Source organism: Galeopterus variegatus, unplaced genomic scaffold, assembly GCF_000696425.1.
Source record: "Galeopterus variegatus unplaced genomic scaffold, G_variegatus-3.0.2 Scaffold140, whole genome shotgun sequence".
NCBI classification, from domain to species: Eukaryota; Metazoa; Chordata; class Mammalia; order Dermoptera; family Cynocephalidae; genus Galeopterus; species Galeopterus variegatus.
In genome coordinates, this window is record NW_007726251.1 from 177,026 (window position 1) to 197,306 (window position 20,281).

At 42.3% G+C, this 20,281-nt stretch overlaps 1 protein-coding gene across 3 annotated transcripts in view; it reads left to right on the top strand.

Annotated features, from left to right (window-relative positions):
* The first annotated feature begins 5,718 nt into the window (after positions 1-5,718).
* Positions 5,719-20,281, top strand: part of SPTLC2 (serine palmitoyltransferase, long chain base subunit 2) — a 113,621-nt gene continuing 99,058 nt past the window's right edge. The window contains exon 1 of one of the 3 annotated variants that reach the window (XM_008590279.1): positions 5,719-5,788. In XM_008590279.1, coding sequence (XP_008588501.1) covers positions 5,750-5,788 — 39 coding nt within the window. In that variant the 5' untranslated portion in view covers positions 5,719-5,749. Of the gene's footprint in view, positions 5,789-5,815; positions 5,883-8,323; positions 8,547-20,281 lie in introns of those variants that run through there. The other 2 variants (XM_008590284.1, XM_008590271.1) reach the window with 2 other exon arrangements.

Sequence of the window (20,281 nt, forward strand, 5' to 3'; positions counted from 1 at the left end):
GCCTCGTTAGACACAGATTAAAATCACTCTACTGTATGCTCAGTGGCACCCTGTAGATGTGTAATCAGGAGCCATTATTCCTCTTAAAGCTTCCTATTTGCATGCAATCATTCCTTTAAATAGCTCAAGTCTCAGATCCCCTCTTCTCTGGATCAAGTTTAGGATGCGGAATAAGAGGGATCCGCCTTGGAGTGATCTTTCAGTAAATGCTAGGTGTCATTTAAAAAATACAGTTACGGTATCAGCCAGCTGCCCCTTACCCCCCATCCCCCTGCCCAATACTACTACTACTACTACTAAAAATAACTAAATAGCTTAGGTTTTGAGATAATAATGCAATTCTAAAACTTTTGTCCCAGGGTCGGCCCAGTTTTGTGGATGTAAATATTGCTACTGAAAATGGTCCAAAAACATTGTCCAAGATTTCTCACCAAAAGTAGGGTCAGAAAACCAGGGAGAGTAGTCTCTTTCACTCATTGTATTAGATTAGGAATAATGAACAGGGAAATAGCAGACCCATTCCTTGTAAATCAAGTCTGAAAGCTCTATGAGCACAGAGACTATGTTTCTTTCTGCTTATTCTTGTAATTGTGATGTCTGACATGATGCGCAGCAAAAAATATTTGTTGAATGATGGGCTGAATAGAGAAATGAATGAACGAAGCATGAAAGGTTTGGAAAGGGAGAGCAAATGATGCTCTCAGAGTCGGGATCAGATAATATCTCTGAGTTGTCTAGCTCTGCTTCTTGTACAGAAGTAGATAACTTCTAAATGGAGATTCTTCTGTGGTCTTAACTAATGTAGTGGACATGGGTCATTTTTGCCTGCCTGGTGTCCATTTCCTTATTCTATTAGGTCCCCAATTTATTTTTGAGAAATCACCTCTCCTCATTGAGAGTCCTCTTCTTGGTAAGCACCTCCCACCATGCAAGGTGAAGTAAACTTTCTTCTTCTTTCTGTGCCTGTATGGAACAGTGTGACCTAAACTCAGTGATGGAGTTTGGATGTGTTGTCCCCTCCAAAGCTCATGTGGAAATTTGATCCCCAATGTGGCAGCGTTGGAAACTAATTGAATCATGGGGGCGGATCCCTCATGAATGGATTAATGTTCTCCCTGGGAGAGGAGGGGTAGTGAGTTCTTGCTCTATTAGCTCCTGTGAGAGCTGGTTATTAAAAAGACCCTGGCACCTCCTCTCTCTCTTTTGCTTCCTCTCGCCATGTGATCTGCTCATACCTGCTGGCTGCCCACCACTTTTCCGCCATGAGTAGAAGCAGCCTGGGGCCCATGCCAGATGCAACTGTCCCAGAATCGTAAGCCAAATAAACCTCTGTTCTTTATAAATTACCCAGTCTCAGGTAGTTCTGTTATAGCAACACAAAATGGACTAAAACACTCAGCCAATCAGGCTGGCCAGCTGCTCAGCTGGTTAAAGTGTGGTGTTGTAACACCAAGGTCAAGGGTTCAGATTTTCACATTGGCCAGCTATCAAAATAAAATAAAATAGAATAAATTCAGCCAATCAGATGCTTTTTCCTGGACTTTGACTCTTGAGCAAGTGACCCAAGGATGAAAGGGCTGGTTGAAGGCCATTTATTTTGGTGGTGGTGTGCTCACCAGACAGTTTCTTGCTGCAGTCCTTGCTGCCTGACCCTCTGAAGCTCCTCTGGCTCCTGATTTTTTTCTAAGCCTGGTCCTCCAGCCTTTAGTCAGGTTTGAGCTGCTGATAACCTTCCAGTGAATTCCCTTCTGGATAAGTCAGCCAGCGTTGACTTATACTGCGTGTAACTGTTACCGACAGGCCAGGCTCGGCTTGCCATAAATGACCTGAAAGTCCAAAAGTTGACGCAAGGATTGTAAGATTTATTCAGATTACCGGTACTCAGCTAAATGTCTAACCAAGCAAAAAAACGAAGAGAAAAGAAGAGCAGTGGGGTCCAGTTTAGCCTAGTCCTAACAGGCGGAGCCAACCTATTCCATTAACAGTAATTGATAAAAGCAGTTCTCCCCACTGTTTTCAGCATAAAGAAAAGTATCGACTAGATTTAAATCAGAAAAACAAAGCATAGCCAGGAGCCCTCCAGGGTGCACCTATACAGAAGTGGATACGATCCAACCAAACAGAAGAGGGCTCAGAAAATCAGAGAAAGGTAAAGAGAATAAAGCATTGCCTTGTCAGAATTTAGGCCAGGGACTCCAGGAGAGATCTACCAGCAGCAGAGATATGGGAGCAAAATAGTCCCAGTGGCTACTTGCCTCTTAAAGTTAGAGTCTTTTCTGGTGTCCAAAGCTTTCCAATTTTTGCCAGTGAGTAAATTAGGCTCTCAGATTCAAAAGTCATAGAAATAAACAATGTACCCAATAGTAAAGCAAGCAACACTTTATTAAAAGAGGAGATAGACAGGGCCGACCCTGTGGTGCACTTGGGAGTGCACTCCCGCCGCGGGTTCGGATCCTATATAGGGATGGCCGGTGCGCTCGCTGGCTGAGCGCGGTGCGGGCGACACCACACCAAGGGTTGCGATCCCCTTACCGGTCACAAAAAAAGACAAAAAAAAAAAAAAGAGGAGATAGACTTATGCATGCATAAGGGGGGTAGCGACAGTAAAGCTACCCCCCCCCCCAGGGGAGCTGTTCAGGGTCTTTTATAGGGAAAGGAGTTAAGGGGTATAGGCCATTGTCACTGGAGGTGCTCCGTTCTGTTCTTCCTGGTTGGGTCATGGGTGCGTGCTCAGTAGGCAGTGGTGTTCATCATTGCCACCCCAGGAGGATCATTGTAGCAGTCACCTTGATGCTTTGTGGGCAGGTGGGAATTCCTAAAGGGTTCCTAATCTGTAACTTTTACAATTATAGTAAACAAGCCTTGGGGAGGGGTTTTGCAACTCAGTAAATATCTGTTTCCTCTCTTATCAGTCTATTTTGTCAGGGCAGCCCATGGGGTAATCATTTGCCCTGAGGGGTCTCATGACTGAAGCGTGGAAAAGTAACAAAGTGTCCTCTGCAGGGAAAATCGAGTCAGTTTGGTTCACAGGCCTAGCCTTCCTCTCTTTCATAACCAACCCCCCTATCTGATGGTGCAGGCTGGCTGCTCCTCCAGCTCAATATAGCCTTTTTCTTTCACTTCATTTCTCTAGCTAGGCGGCAATCCCTGTACCACCCTTTTGAAAATGCTGTACTGGAAGCTTCCTCCTTTAATACTTATTCCAATCTATTGTTATTTGTCCTTTTCATTCCTAGATTCTGTCTCCTTAAAGAGGACACTGATAGGGTTGTTCCTCCCTTCTCTGCAATGATTCTTCCTTCTCTGTAACTGATTCCTCATCACCAGCAGCTTGACCTTGTGCTCTGCCTGTCACTGATCGGTCAAACTTAGCCATTTCACCCTAAGATGGGCCAATCAGATTTCTATTTCCTGAGAGTTTAGAAGTTTGACCTAGGGAATGTGAAAGTTGTAGGTTGCTGAGAGCTAAGCATCAGAAGTGGTTTGGTGCTTGGAAGGAGGTCTATAATTTTCGCTTGCTGAGGTTTGTGCTTTGTTCTGAGTCTTTTTTTTTTTCCTTTTTTTGTCTTTTTTCGTGACCGGCAATGGATCGCAACCCTCAGTGTCGTGTCCATACCGGACTGGGACCGGCAACAGGATCGCAACCCTCGGTGTTGCGCCCGCACCTCGCTCAGCCAGTGAGCCGCAGGTCTGTATGTGGGATCCGAACCCTCGGCGGGAGCGCCGCTGCGCTCCTAAGCGGCGCACTGTAGCAGTGCGCCACCGGGCCGGCCCTTATTCTGAGTCTTAACACTTCCCTGTCTTCAGGGGAGTTCTGTAAGACCAGCCCGAAAGCATGAATCTTATTTCTCGGGAAGGCTCATCTCACTAAGACCATGAGGCAGAGATCGATGCAACAGCAGGAGGTTTTTATTTCCGGCATGCTGGAGGTCGCCCCATTTTCAGGACAGGAGCGGCCCCGAATTTACAATGCAAGCAGCTTTTATACAGTTTCTTGAACAGATAGGATCAACTGTTAGTTATCTGTGGCGCTTTTAGATTTACAGGTGGGCTTCAGCTGGCGCCTTTTGGGTTTACAAGGGGGGTTTTAGCAGGCTGGCACCCCTTTAGCGCATTTCTCAATTGTTTACCTTCCCCGGGGCCTTGCTTTGAACCAACTATTTCCTGGAACCAGTGGGGGGCTTTTAGTGCGCTTGGGCCTGGCCTTTGTCACGGCCCCTGATAAGCTGCATTGCTTATGCATTTTAGTGTGCTCGGGCCTGACCTTTGTCACGGCCCCTGATAAGCTGCATTGCTTATGCATTTTAGTGTGCTCGGGCCTGACCTTTGTCACGGCCCCTGATAAGCTGCATTGCTTATGCATTTTAGTGTGCTCGGGCCTGACCTTTGTCACGGCCCCTGATAAGCTGCATTGCTTATGCATTTTAGTGTACTTGGGCCTGGCCTTTGTCACGGCCCCTGATAAGCTGCATTGCTTATGCACTTTAGTGTGCTTGGGCCTGACCCTTGTTCTGGCCCCTAAAAAAACTGCTTTGCTTATTATACATTGTTACAAGACTGCATACATTAAGGTTATATTTTCCTACAATTCTACTACTTATATACTATGCCCCCCCCCATTACATTACAATTTATTTCCAACAGTTCCAATAAATTTACCGTTCTTGATTAAGTTTTCTAATATTGACTTACGTTATCTGCAACCAAAAGGACCTTAATTAATACAGTTTCCATGTGATGAAGGCTCTTTGGAGACAGGACCAGATTTACAATCATTCATTAATTTATCAAACATCAATTGAGCACTTGTTGTGGAGCCTTTTTTTGGGAGAGGGGCAGCTGGCTAATACAGGGATCTGAACCCTTGACCTTGGCATTATAGCACTACGTTCTAACCAAGTGAGTTAACTGGCTTATTGAGTACTTGTTATGTGCCAGGCATGTGCTAGGTGCTGGAAACCCAGAGATCAATTACACAATCCCTTGAATTAAGGGAGCTTGTTCTCTGTCTAATTGGAAGTATGAGTGTATTCAACCCTTCATTCATTTAACAAACAATTTAAGGCCAGCCCGTGGCTCACTCGGTAGAGTGCGTTGCTGATAACACCAAGGCCATGGGTTCGGATCCTATATAGGGATGGCCGGTTTGCTCACTGGCTGAGCGTGGTGCTGACAACACCAAGCCAAGGGTTGAGATCCCCTTACCGGTCATCTTTATATAGGGAAAAAAAAAAATTCAGTTATTCAACTAATAATTGCCAATACTCATTGAATGTTATATAACAGGCCCTGGTACTATTTGAAGGCCCTGCTTTTCCTATTTGAAAGAAAGTGAGCCCAGATGCCGGGTACTGTTCAAGCTTTATTAAAGGAAAAGAATCTCCCGGGCTGTGCTCAAAGTGGGGAACAGCCCGGGGCTGCCCTGAAAATGGAGGATAGCACCAGGTCTGGGGGTGGTAAAGCTTATATTGGTATGTTGGCACCAAGAGCTGGCTGATACCATCAAGGAGGGTCATTATGCTAATGTGGATCGGGGTGGAGAACTGCGTCCTTGTAGAAGCAAAAGGGGTTTCTGTTTAAGTCAGGAGGCTTCTCGTATAGGGAAGGGGGGAGGGGAGGAGGTGGGTGGTGCGCTGATTATGTTACAGATTTATTACTATTTAATTCTCACAATAACTCTATGTAGTATGTCCCATTTTACAGATGAAGGAACTGAGTCACAAAGAGGTCAGGCAGCTTTGTCTACGTCATGAGGTTTCCAAGTGCTGGAGCTGGGTCTTCAATCCTGGTATGTCTGACTGCAGAGCTCAAGCTTCTAAGCATTGTATAACCTCTTTCTCAACATAAAGAATCCCAAAGCAATGTGACACATGCTTACACAGGTGTGTATAAAGTTCACAGAGGAGAAAGTAACTGATTTTGGGGAAAGGCCTCACAGTTGAAGTGGTTTGAGCAATCTTGAAGGAAGAGAAGAGTTATATTCCTGGTGCCTAGCTTAGAACTTTGCACATGAACTCCATAAAATGATGATAAGGCAGCTTATCCTTCTGGAAGGGGTTGTTCTCCTGTTTACCTGGAGCCTGGGGTGTTTCCTACTGCCTACTGAATCCTTTTTGTGATTTAGCAATGGTGAGTGAAGTAATCAGATCATTTGAGTATTATATCTCTGATGCTCACAAAAACCTTGTGAAGTAATTATTACAGGTACTAACTTTGCAACATGAGTGAGGAAACCAGGGATGAGTTTGCATGACTTGTCCAAGACCCTACATGGTGACTAAGTGGCAGAACAAGATTAGGAGCTGGTGTCCTGCCCTCAGGAGGGAGGGACCGGCTAACAGAATTCCTCTAAACAAGGAGCCGGGCTCCTTTACTCTTCTTAGGCTCCACTTCAGGCTCTGCTCTTTCCAGCATCTACACCTGACCTTCTGGAGGTTCCCTCCCTTAAGAACATCCTCCCCTCTGTTCCCAGTCCCAACTCTGCAAGTCCTGCTTATCCTTTAAGATCCAGCTCATTCCACATTTTCCTCCCAAGTCTTCTGCCATTCATTCAACCCACTATCTAAGCTTCAATTAAATCCCTTAGTCCTGCTTCCTTGAAAACTTTCCATATGGAAAGTGGTCACTGCCACCCAGCCTCCCTCTTCAGAACTCCTGTTGCCCAATCTTTCTAGCCTTTGGTTGGCCCTTCATTGTTTTCTTTACATGTATACATCCTGTCTCTCACTGGAATGTAAGCTCCATGAGGCACAAGCCATATGCTTCTTTTTTAACCTCATACCTAGAGATTTATGTTCACTTTGGGATCATAGTGTCTGTGGACTCTAAGAGCATATGTGCTATACTCACTCACTGTTAGATTGTTCAGCTCCTAAATCACGCAAAACTGGTAACTTGTTGACCCCCTTTCCAAAGCTCTTGTGGGGTAAGGGGAAAATGCAGGGACTTTCATAAGGGCATACAGCAATTAATAATAACCAACATTTAATGAATGCTTACTACTTGCCAGATCCTATACAAAATACATTACATGTATTAACTCATTAAATTCTCATGACAACTATTATTATCCACACTGGACAGATGAAGCTACATAGCAGTGGTTAGGCTAGTAAGTGCTGTAGCCAGGATTCAAACCCAGACATGAATCCATACAATGACAATTCTTTTTTTTTTTTTTAAAGATGACTGGTAAGGGGATCGTAACCCTTGCCTTGGTGTTGTCAGCACCACACTCAGCCAGTGAGCTAACCGGTCATCCCTATATAGGATCTGAACCCATGGCCTTGGTGTTATCAGCACCGCACTCTCCCGAGTGAGCCATGGGCTGGCCCACAATGACAATTCTTTATGGGTAACCAAAAGTATCTTGCTGTTCTGTAGATCAATTTCCTGTCACTCCAACCCCTCTGAGAAGATAGGACTAAATGGGTGAGAAAATAATATTTATTATCCTCCTAGTATGGACCAGGTATTATGATAAGTGCACAATGCTTTATTAATATAATTCTTGCAATGAATATATGAGGCAGGAAGTATTAACTGCATTTTAAGGAATTTAGTTCCTAACGAGGTTGAATACTCAAGTTTTAGCTTCCAGTTATTGGTAGAGTTGGAACTAGACCAGGCTTCCCGACTGTCAAGGAAAGACTTTAAAGGAGACTGTACAGAAAACTCTGACAAACGTGAAAGGTACGTGAAGAGATGTCTGAATTATTTCTTAAGAAATGTGCAAACGTGTGGTGTGTATTGAAGAACGGTGACAGGCTGTCAATAAGGCTATTTTATAAACACCCACAGAGGAATCAGCTAATTAAATAAAGGACCTGCCTGCCTCAGGTTCAAACGCGAGCAGTTCCCGGGAGGGATGGGCAGAAAGGGCGCCACCTGTGCCGGAAAAGCAGGAAAGCCCCTCAACAGACTAGGCTCCGCCCCCTTCCCTTCCTCACACTCTAATTGGCTACTTCTTCCCGAACCCCGCCTCCTCCTCAGTCTGGACCATTTAGCAGCCAAGCCCCACCCACGACCTGGCTTGGGCCTCCAATCAGGTCGCCAGGACCACGAGTTCTTCCAGAGAAGCCCCCTCCGCACCGGCGAGCCGCTGTGCTCGAGCCCTTGATTGGCCGGGCAGCAGCATGAGGTCCGCCCCCTCCTCCGTCCTCAGGCTCGCGTCAGTCCTGGGTGGCCCCTGCTCGCCCTGTCTCCCACTTCGCGGCCGGGCGGGGCGCGCCGCATCCTCTGAGGAGAGGGCCCCGCCCGCGCGTGACGTCCCGGCTGGGAATTGGCGGCGGCGCTGCAGCCATTTCCGGTTTCGAGAGGTGGGTGGGGTTCGGAGCGGAGCCAGGATCCGCGCTGCTGCTGCCGCCGCTGCCGCCTCCTACGGAGCCTGCCTGGAGCCTGGTGCTGCCAGGACAATGCGGCCGGGGCCCGGAGGCTGCTGCTGCTGCCGCCGCCCGGCGCGGGCGAACGGCTGCGTGGCGAACGGAGAAGTGCGGAACGGATACGTGAGGAGCAGCGCCGCTGCAGCCGCAGTCGCCGCCGGCCAGGTGCGGGGGCACTGAGCGGCCGGCCCAGGGCAGGGGGTCAGGATCCCGCGAGCTGACGTTCGGGCTGGGCCGGGGGCGGCGCGGGGTCGCGGTGACCGTCTGAGGGGTGTGCAGGCCGGGAGGCTGGAGGGCGGCGCGGGGGCTCCCCATCTCTCCCCGCCTGAAGGTCTTCCTTCCCTCACCCCGGAGGTTTGGGTTCTGCCCTGAGCCCCGGGTACCTTCCTCTGACTGATGCGGCCAGAAGTGCGGACAGCCCCGGGGGAGGCAATCAGTGACTCCATCGGATACTGATCGGATCCACTCAAGGGCTCCTTCCTTAAGTCCCCCGACGTAGTTGCTTCCTCTTAGGGGAAAACCACTCTTGGTGTCCTTTTTTGTTGTTGTTTCTTTTGTAAGTTTTATTTTATTGGGGGTCCTTAAGAGGCAAACAAAGTTAGCAGTGGTGCCAGGGGGAAACACGCCCAGTCTCTTCCTGCCACATTCTGGACTCCTTCGGCAAGACATTGGACCGTAGATCTGGCAGTGAGCCGGCTCCAGTGCCTCGAAAGCATTATCCTCTTACTCTGCCGGTGGTGAGGCCCCATCCCAGGCTGCAGGTTGAGTTAGGTGGTCCCTTTGACTGAGCAAGAGTGCAATCACACAAGGGGATTGTTTAACCTGGTGGTGACTTGGGATGAGTCTCTATACTAATTAACCAAGGCTGAGTCAGCAACCAAATGCAGGCAGTCCTAAGGTATTTTGAAAAGTTCTGAATTCAATATTTATCTACTTTCCAGTTCCCTGGACTGACAGGTACTCTGTTGAAATGTGTTTTTAAGATGAGTCGGTTAAAAAGATGCAAGATCAGTGTTGCTGGAGGAGTTATGATTTGCAGTTGTCTTTAAGTCTTGTTCACATATTAAGGAAAACTTGTACTCTCTTCACTTTAGCAGGAGTGTGACTGTTGCAGTTTTGATGAAGATAATCTTAATTTGGCTTTAATATAAATATCTAGCAGCCTCCTCCCCAAAAGAAAATAAACAGAAAATAAAGCATTTCTCTTGGTCATATTGAGATATTGAGATCGTGAGGATTGGGGGGAAAAAACATAAAAGAGATTTGATCTCCCATGAAGTTCTAAGGTGTCAAGGCAGAGGAATATGAGGGTACTTCAAAAAGTTAGTGGAAAAATAGAAAAGATAATACATATCTTTTCATGAAGATGGAGGGGTCTTTTTATTGAAGACCCCTCACACACATTCAAAAAATTTGTTCTCAGGGCCGGTCCATGGCTCACTTGGGAGAGTACGGTGCTGATAACACCAAGGCCATGGGTTCAGATCCTATATAGGGATGGCCGGCTAGCTCACTGGTTGAGCGTGGTGCTGACAACACCAAGTCAAGGGTTAAGATCCCTTTACTGGCCATCTTTTAAAAAAAAAAAAAAGTTCTCACTTTAAAAAAAATAATTTTATGTGAAAGGAATTGCAGAATTAGCTTATTAGCAGTGGAAGCATTTGTTGTTTTTCTAGCAATGTAAATGGCTAGTAAGACAATCGTTGTGGTATAGAATGTAACAGGGAAACTTAACGGGCAGGAGTTAGAAAAGACATTGCAGGTGAATGAGTGAGGTATGATTCTTAAGAGGAAAAAGGAAGTCAAGAGAAAGGTGTTCACACTTGAAAGGTGCTTTGTGTTTAAGTGCTCTTTTCAATCCCTAGGAGTTATGTTCTGATTTAGTAGTAAGTAATGCTCCTCCTTCCTCCCATTATCTCTAACAATTTAGCATTAGTAGACATGATATTTCTTCAGAATTTGCCAACTAATAAGATGAAAAAATATCAACTTACTAAAATGAAATTTAAAAATCATTATGACTGTAACATCTGGCTGACTTTGGAACAGATTTTACTGAAAAATTTCACTCAAAGCACATAGGTAGCATTTGGAAGAATGTTCTAGTAGAATGCTCTGAGGGCTGCAGTACCTCTTCTAGAAAACTATTTCTCACAAGTCTTTTTAAAACAAAGACTTCAAATCTATAGCTCTGTGCACTCATACAGAGGAATATTGTCTGTGAGGTTATTTTTTCCTTTCTTTTTCTTATGCAAAAGAGAGATCTTGGTAACTTCATGAGAGCAATTGAATATCTTGAAAATATTTTTAAAGTTGTTTTCGTTATAGTTAAAATCATGTGCTAGTGCTCCAACCTTTATCTTTCCTCTCTGACGAAAATGTTACCAGTTATGCCATCAAAATACACAGAATATGTTAGGTGCACAGATGTGTATCATTCTTGTACTCACTTGTAAATCTGGAGTAAAACATGGTTGAGATGTAAATTCATTTCCTCACATATCCCAACATTTATCTTTTAATGAACAGGAGAGAAGTTAGAAATTTCTAGGATCCTTTTACATTCTCAAGAGTATGTTACTGTGTTTGAAGGGATGAATGTATATATTAAAATAGCAACTCTTGGATTTGGGTTTAGAGTTTGATTAAGTAGAATCTGTGGTAGGAAGGAGTTATGAAACAATAAGACATTACTATCTAATGATGACAGTAGACACAAAGTTTTCACAAGAGTAGCAGTTGAACAATAAAGCAATAATTTTCTTCCCTGACATTTAGATGATGGAGAGGGGAGGGTCTGCCTTTATAAGAAGTAAAGGGTGGTAGTTAGCCTTAGGGAAACTTTGACAGCATTAGCATTGGGAAGAAGCTTTAGGGGTTCATGTAATTCAGTCCCTTTATCTCTTCGTAGAACTTTATTGAAAACAATCTTGATAGATGTGTTTTAAAGTACCTCCAGAGTATTTGCAGGAAATTTCTCAACAGCAAGTGCATTATTCAGTGATCTTAATTACTAAGAGTTTCTTTCTGTGGATTTAACATTTGGTTTAAATAAATGCCATGTTTTGGGTACACCTGAAATGTAAGTTTGTTTGCTTGTTTTTTTTTTTTTTTTTTGTCTTTTGTCTTTTTTCCGTGTCTGGCAACGGATCGCAACCCTCAGTGTTGCCCCCGTACCGGACCGGGGACCGGCAACGGGATCGCAAGCCTCGGTGTTGCTCCCGCGCCTCGCTCAGCCAGTGAGCGGGAGCCGGTCTGTATGTGGGATCCGAACCCTCGGACGGGAGCGCCGCCGCGCTTCCCAAGCGGCGCACTATCCAGTGCGCCACCGGGCCGGCCCTGCTTGTTTGTTTTTAAAACTCCTTGTTAACAGTACTTTTTAAAATATCTTCCATTTCTTTTTTTTTTGCTTGTTTGGTGGCTGGCTGGTTTGGGGATCTGATACCATGACTTTGGTGTTATGAGGCTGCCCTCTAACCAAGTGAGTTAGGCCAACCCCCTAAAAGATCTTCCATTACTTTATAGAACTTTTGAGATTTGAACACACCTTCTACTTTCCTTGATTAGTTAACAAGTATGAAAGGAAAAAATTTATCTGCCTTTGAGACAGTTTTGAACCTAACTTTTCCCCCCCTGAGAGTAGTTTTCTTGAGATACTAGAAAGATGAGAGCCTTCTAGTTGCCAGAATGAGTAAGATTCTGTCTCAAGGAAGAATTGGGGTACAAGTTATGTTCTTATGTTAAATAATAAGACAAGCAAAGGAGAAAGAACAAAGTATTGGTCCTGCTACTTATACTTAGAAGGAGGTAAGTAAATAACTAATGAAGGGTGATATACTAAATAACTACTAGCTTGTGTTTCCACTGAGGGGAAATAGTAACTGGGGATTTAATGTGATAGTAGTTGAGGAAAACAAGAAGTTAGTTATGAGACAGGAACCGGAGGAGAAGCTAGAACAGCCAGTACACCTGTTCAGGTTTAGCAGGGCCTGATGAGACACCTCAAAGACTTCAAGTTTTTGCAGAAACAATGTTTTAACTAATTACAAGTAGTGAGACAAGATTTTTCTTTCAAATGTTTTTTGCTCCACGGGGAAGAACATTTTGATTCTTACTAGCTGAATCTGGAAGATTCCAGAGTCCTTTGAGGTACTCAGGAATTGTCTTTAATAAATTAGAATTCTAGGAAAATACATAAACTCTATCCTTAAGATAGTATTTGAGGACATGGATGTTCGGAGAAGGTAGACTTGCCCACTTTTTAGGGTTGGCCCGGTTGCCCTAGAAATGTGTAGTGCTCTGAGCAACACAGTTAATTGGTTGATTCAATTAGATTCAATTTCTGAAAGAAAGAAGCAGTGTTTATTGGTAGAATAGGCAATTGAGAGGGCTGGGTAGAGGCAGTGTTTGCATTCTGAGTGGGTGTGCCTTGCTTGATTAAATAAATGGTTTGTGGCCTCAAAAGTCAGTTGCCTTCAGAATAGTTCCTAAAAGGCTACAGTTTGCAATTTGTGATCAATTAAGAAAGTTGCTCTTTGCTCTTGAAATCTGTGCTCTTGCCCATTTAATTTCAGAAAATTTATCCTTTTGTTTTTAAATCATTTTTATTTCTGTTTGTAGAAACAATACATAACTGTAGGACCTTAAACCATTGGGATAATCCTGTGTTGGAGGTTCATTTTTTAATGTGGTTATTGTAAATCACTCTGCTGTTTTCTGATATTTCCTAAGTACAGTGAAATATGCAGGTGTCCTGAAACTACGGATGTGATCCAGCCTTATTCCAACAATACATGTTGAGGTTGGGGAAAATATTCAACCACTTTTGTAGTCTGGAAAGATTTAGAAACTATTGTATAAATAAAGCATTGATCTGTTAAATGTGATGATCTTGAGTTATTCTCAATCGCCTAATTAATAATTGCCTATAGCAAACATTTGAGATTTTACTATTTGTATTGTGTCAGGTATGTAATGGGAACTCAGGAGATATTAGTTGAAGGAATGAATGGGTGGTAGTTGACACCCCTGGGAGTTGATTACTTAGAAGAGGGCATGAAGCAAGAGGAGGTGCCAAGGATGTAATACGGAAGAATCATAATATTCCTGGAAGAACACACACACACACACATATACACATGCACCCACACATACACGCACGTACACACACGCACATGGGCTGTTGAAGAAGATTGTGAAATAACACGATCGAGAGGAAGTGGTGTGAGAAAAGACCAGGGAACAGGAGGTTATTTCATTAAGGAGGGGTAAGCACCATCTTCAGGTGGCGAGATACCAAACATGATAGTAGTAATAGGTACCATTTACTTACTGAGCATCTACTCTTAGCTTCTTTATCTATCTAATCTTCACAAGAGCCTTGCTAGGTAATCAGTATTCCCATTTTACAAATAAGAAGACTGAAGTCCAGACCACTTAAATAACTGGCTCCAGATCAACAGTTATGAGTTGGTAAAGCCTGGATTGTATTCAGGTTTGTCTGACTCTAATATAACACTGGATTTGGCGATACAGAATTCACTGGTAATTTTTGAGAATTTAAATTAGATATTAGGTATGACAATAGATTTCATCTCTTAAGAATTGGTTATCAAGGCTGATCTTTTGGAATTGTACTGAAATGTACTAGCCTCTTCCTACTGAATATCACACATACTAGAGAGAATAGTTTGGAGTTTTGCGCAAATTACACAAGCTATGCCACACTCTGAACATGTATTTCCAGAAGTGTCCTTTTTTGGCAGGGAAATGTTGAAAAGTAGGGAGTCCACATTTCTTCTTGCAGTCAGGATAAATTCCTTAATATTTGTCAATAAGTATTCTCATATGGAATGGACTGAAAAGTGCTTCCAAAGCTAGCTGTAAAACACATTTGTAGTTTGACATTACCGTTTTTCTATTGAAAACCAAAAACAGAGAACTTTAAGTGTATATGAACTGGAACATTTCAGTTCAGTGGCATCCTGTATACACTGGGCACTGATGTCTGCCCTGGAGTTACCACTCTAACTTGCCACCCCAGCCTCCTCTGTAGCAAGTGCTTTCCTATCTAGATGAGCATCATAATGTAACAGACAGATGCAAGAGTCAGGAGACTGGAGCACAAGCGCAGCTCCACCACAAATTCTGCATCTTCACCTCAGCTCTCTTCCACCTCCAGCACATTCTGACCCTGTAATACCATCCCTTGCACTCTGCTCCCTCCACGTGCTCCAATCTGGCTTTGTAGTGCTCATTACCAGAGAGCCCACCTGATTTGCATCAATTTCTGTTCTCTGGGAATACTCCCTGATATGCAGGGCTGGGCCCCTGGTGGTGACATTTATGCTTTGTGACTGCATGTCCTGGGCCATAACTGATTGACAGGGTAGGTATTTTTGGCAAAAGGAACCCAACAACCCTCTCTCATGGGGACTTAATTTTAATGGGGAGGATTTGTCTTAGGTGGAATAGTGCCTTATTAGAGTTTACATACATGAGAAGTTGTACATTTTTTTTAGTTGTAAAAGCTAGTATTTATTGAACATTTGTATATTTTCCATAAAATTAAAATTGGACATATGTAGTGTTTCTTCTGTAAAAAAATGTATTTTAATACTGTTTTATGTGAAAAGGCAGGAATTGAAAAAATACCTACTTGGAAAAAATTACACCAACACATTAAAGTATAAAGAAAACAAAAATCTCCTGAAATTTTCTTTTTTTATTACTACTTTTTTCTTTTTATTTATTATTTTTTAAAATTTTTATTGAATCATAATTGATTATACATATTTTGGGGATTCAGCGTTGATATACGTTGATCAAACTGATATTACTACCTTACATATTGTTACAAATCATACTTATTCTTTATACCCGTGTTCAATCTCTCCTCTTACCCCTCTCCTTCCCCCCCACCTCTGATAACTCTAGATTTCTTCTTTTTTTTTTTTTTTTCCTTTTTGTCTTTTTTCGTGTCCGGCAACGGATCGCAACCCTCAGTGTCACGCCCGCACCGGACCAGGACCGGCAACGGGATCGCAACCCTCGGTGCCGCATCCGCACCCCGCTCAGCCAGTGAGCGGGAACCGGTCTGCATGTGGGATCCGAACCCTCGGTGGGAGCGCCGCCGCGCTCCCAAGCGGCACACTGTAGCAGTGCGCCTCCGGTCTCGCCCCTAGATTTCTTCTATTCTTCTGAAATCTCCTGAAATTTTATAGCTCACAGATAACCACTCTTATCATTTTGATGTGCATCCTGCCAGACTTTTTTATTTGTGTAAAAGTTTATGTGTATACATAGAGAAATGTACAATTTTGCATAAAAGAAATCATATAGCATGTCTTACAACTTTTTTCTACTTAATATCTTTCTTTTTTTTTTTTTTTTAAAGATGACCAGTAAGGGGATCTTAACCCTTGACTTGGTGTTGTCAGCACCACGCTCACCCAGTGAGCGAACCAGCCATCCCTATATGGGATCCGAACCCGTGGCCTTGGTGTTATCAGCACCACACTCTCCCGAGTGAGCTACATGCCAGCCCCTCTACTTAATATCTTTAATATAGTTTATCATCAGTATAAACAAATACCATTCTTTTAAAGGACACATAAATTCCATAATATGGATATATAGTATAATTTATTTAACCAATTCCCATTCATAATATTTAGGCTTTTCCCAGTATTACTAATATGTAGGCACTTTGTACATCTCCTCACACTTTTGATTTTCTCCTAAGAATACACTCGTAGATGTGAGGTTTGCTTGATGAAAAAGTAAAAGTATACATTTACTAGATTCCAATCAGAGTATCATTCTATAAAATAAATTTAAGGAGGATTTAGAGCTATTTTTAAAGGTTTGCTGATTTCTGAAGTGCAGTTGGCTACAATTTAAGTGATCCAAACCTCATCTGTAAGTGAATAATACCATCAATGTAATGTTACACAAAATCATCTTGGGTTCCCAAAATGCACTGATGATAATGTGACAAAGATGCCAGTTTCCTTAAATTGATTCTTAAAGGCAATGCAGTTTCAGATAAAATCTTACCCTCTAAGTGGCTTTTTTTTTTCCTTTTCTCTTTTATTTCTCGTTCTTTCTTTCTTAAATTGATGCTGAAATTTATATAGGAAAGCAAAGGGCCAAGAAGAGCCAACGTAGTTTTGACGAAAAAGTAGGTGGGGTTGAATCACTTTTATTAGATAAGACTTACCATAGAACTGTAGTAATTTGGGCATATAATTTTGATTAAACAGTAGGGAAGTGGAACAGAATAGAAAACCCAGAAAGACTACACTGTGAATACGGAATTTGATAGATAATAGTTGTGGCATCTCAAATTAATATGGAATGGACTGCCTTTTTTATTAGTTTGTGCTGAAACAAGTGGTTTTTCATGTGGAAAAAAAGAAAAAATAGATCCCCACCTGACACCATTCTGTAAAATCAATTCCAGGTTTTTAAATATCCAAATGTGGAAATCAAAAAATTTAAAACTGTAGCATATAGGAGAAATTTTTATGAGTGTGGAGTACAAAATGATTTTCCTAAAACCACCAAAGCACAAACTATAAAGGTTGATAAATTGGATTGTTTAAAACTAGTAGCTGCTTTGGGAGTGGGGGGGATCTCTAAGGTTTGATCCCATTTCTTAATCAGCATAGCCCCAGGAAGGCTAGGGCTATTTACCGGGATAGACAAAAGAGGTTTACCTCCCACCTTCAGTCCTAAGTCCCTGTCGCCTCCTTCACACCATAACTAGGTAGCAGTTTGATAACTAGGGAAGGAGACAGAACAATAAGCCACAGCCACATGCCAGCCTGGCTACTGGTCTCACCCCAGGCAGGAGATGGGCTAGCCATCCTTTCCAGTGGTAGGGCCCCTTTGTGGTCATGGGAACCTCCAGTCTTGCTGTCTGCCCAGCCCATCTTGCCTCCATGGTGCCTCCTCTAAAGAGGTTTGGTAGGTACCAAGAGCCAGTGGAGTAGACTCCTAGCTGATAAGGACCAAGTCCCACATGTTGCTTCTGGGAATGGGTTTTTAACACTGCTACATGTGCTGTGTGGTTCCCTCCACTGTCCGCTGCTGCTCAGTACCAGTGCCTTGCTGATCAGATTGTCACTTAATCAGAAGTGCTTGGGGTTTAAGTTACTATCCTGGCTTTGCCCATCCTCAGCAATTTGTAAAACTGATAATGAAGAAAATAGTACTAAAAACAAACAAAAAAGGACTTCACGTAAAAGCGTCAAAAAGAATAAGATACTTAGAAAAAAAATTAACAAAAGAAGTGCTGACTTGTACACTGAAAACTACAGAACATTGTTGAAAAAAATAAGGTCTAAATAAATGGAAAGATATCTGATGTTTAGGGATCGGAAGACTTAATATTGTTAAGATGGAAATACTTTCCAGATTGATCTACAGATTTAGCACAACCCTTATTAAAATCTCAGCTGGCATTTTTTTGAGACATTGCCAAGCTGATCCTAAAATTTTTATGGAGATGTAAGGACCCGTAGTATACAAAATCTTGAAAAAGAACAAAGTTGGAGGACTCACTTCCCAATTTCCAAACTTACGAAAAAAACAGTAATCAAGACAGTGTGGTGCTGGCATAAAGATAGACTTATAGATCAATAGAATATAATTGAGAGTCCAGAAATAAATCCTTACATTTATGGCTGGGTTTTGACAAGAGTGTCAAGACAATTCAAGGGGAAAGGAATGGCCTTTTCAAAAAGTGGTGTGGGGATAACTGGGTATCCACATTCAAAAGAACTAATTTCGACCACTGCCTCAAAGAATTAACTCAAAATGGATCAAAGACCTAAGTGGAGAGCTAAAACTAGAAAATTTTTAGAAGAGAACGTAGGGGTAAGTCTTTGTGACTCTTAAATAGGGAAAGTACAAGCAACCAAAAGAAAAATAGATAAGAAATTAAAAAATTGTGCATCAAAGGGCAACATCAAGAAAGTGAAAAGACAACACACAGAATGGGAGAAAATATTTGCAAATCATATAGCAGATAAGGGATTTATCTACAATATATAAAATACTCTTACAACTCAATAAAAGACCCAATTAAAAGATGGTCAAAGGACATAAATAGATATTTCTCCAAAGAAGATACAAATGGCTAATAAGCACATGAAAAGATGCTCACCATTATTAGTTATTAGGAAAAGGCAAATCAAAACCACAATGAGATACCCTAAGGTAGCTAAAATAAAAAGCCAGATATAAGTGTTAGTGAGGATATAGAGAAATTGGAACCCTCATTGCTGGTGGGATTATAAAATGATGCAGCCACTTTAGAAAACAATTCCTAAAATGTTAATCATAGAGTTACCATATGATCCAGCAGTTCTCCCAAAAGAAATGAAACAAGTTTTCACAAAAACTTGTTCATGAATGTTCATAGCATTATTTATAATAGCCAAAAAGTGGAAACAATCCAAGAGTCCCTCAACTAATGAGTAGATAAATAAAATATGGTATATCCATACAAAGGGATATTATTCAGCAGTAATATAAGGAGTGAAGTACTAATACATGCGGGACAATACTGTATTGTTTATGTCTATATATTTATACAGTAAAGGTATTTTTTAAATGCATGGGAATCATAAATGCCAAATTTAGGGTAGAGTTTTCACTTCTGGGGAGGAAGGGAAATAGCATTTCCTCAGGGCAGACTTCTTAAAAGAATTGGAGAACTTACATATGTCAGATCATGACACTATCCTGATGACCTCCTATCACTGATAACAAAATACAGTGTTTCTACAGGACTTACAAAGCCATGTATGATCTGGCTCTTCTGTCCCTCTTTGACTTCATATCCTCCCAGGTCAGTGCACTGCAGCCAAGCTAACCATTCTGATGTTCCCAGAGCACATCAACGTCAATCACACCTGCCTCAGGGCTTTTGCCATTACAGTTGCTCTGCCTGATAACCTTTTTTCCTTAGTTTTCTTCCCGGTTCTATGTTAATCCTTGCTCATACCGTAGCTCCTTCAGAGTTTGTCCCTAACCACCTTTTCTAAAATGCTTTCTTCCTGTGATTTTTTTTTTTTATTGTAGTACTGCTAACTGTTTGACATGATGTTGTATATCTATTGGCTTATTTATTGTCTGCCTCTCTCACTGGGGTGTGAGCTGCTGTGCAGACAGTCCCCAGCTTACCTGATGATTCGACTTATGATTTTTCTGCTTTACGATGATGCAAAAGCAATACATGTTCAGTATAAAACATGTTTTGAGTACCCATACAGCCATTCTGTTTTTCTCTTTTAGTACAGTATTCAGTAAATTACATGAGATATTCAACACTTTATTATAAAATTTATTATATAATTTATAAAATTATTATAAAAACTTTATTATAACATAGGTTTTGTGTTAGATATTTTGCCCAACTGTAGGCTAATGTAAGCATTCTGAGTACTTTCTAAGCCATGATGTTCAGTAGGCTAGGTGTATTAAATGCATTTTGGACTTATAATATTTTCAGCTTATAATGAGTTTGTTGGTACGTTAACCCCATTGTAAGTCATGGAGCACCTGTATTTCTTCTCTTTCTTTTTTTTTTTTTCAAAAAGATGACCGGTAAGGGGATCTTAAACCCTTAGCTTGGTGTTGTCAGCACCACACTCAGCCAGTGAGCGAACCGGCCATCCCTGTATGGGATCCGAACCCGAGGCCTTGGTGTTATCAGCACCACACTCTCCCGAGTGAGCCACGGGCCGGCCCATAGGATTTCTTTTTCTTTTTTTCTTTTTTTGTCCTTTTTGAGACCGGCCGCACCGTGCTCAGCCAGTGAGCGAACCGGCCATCCCTGTATGGGATCCGAACCCGAGGCCTTGGTGTTATCAGCACCACACTCTCCCGAG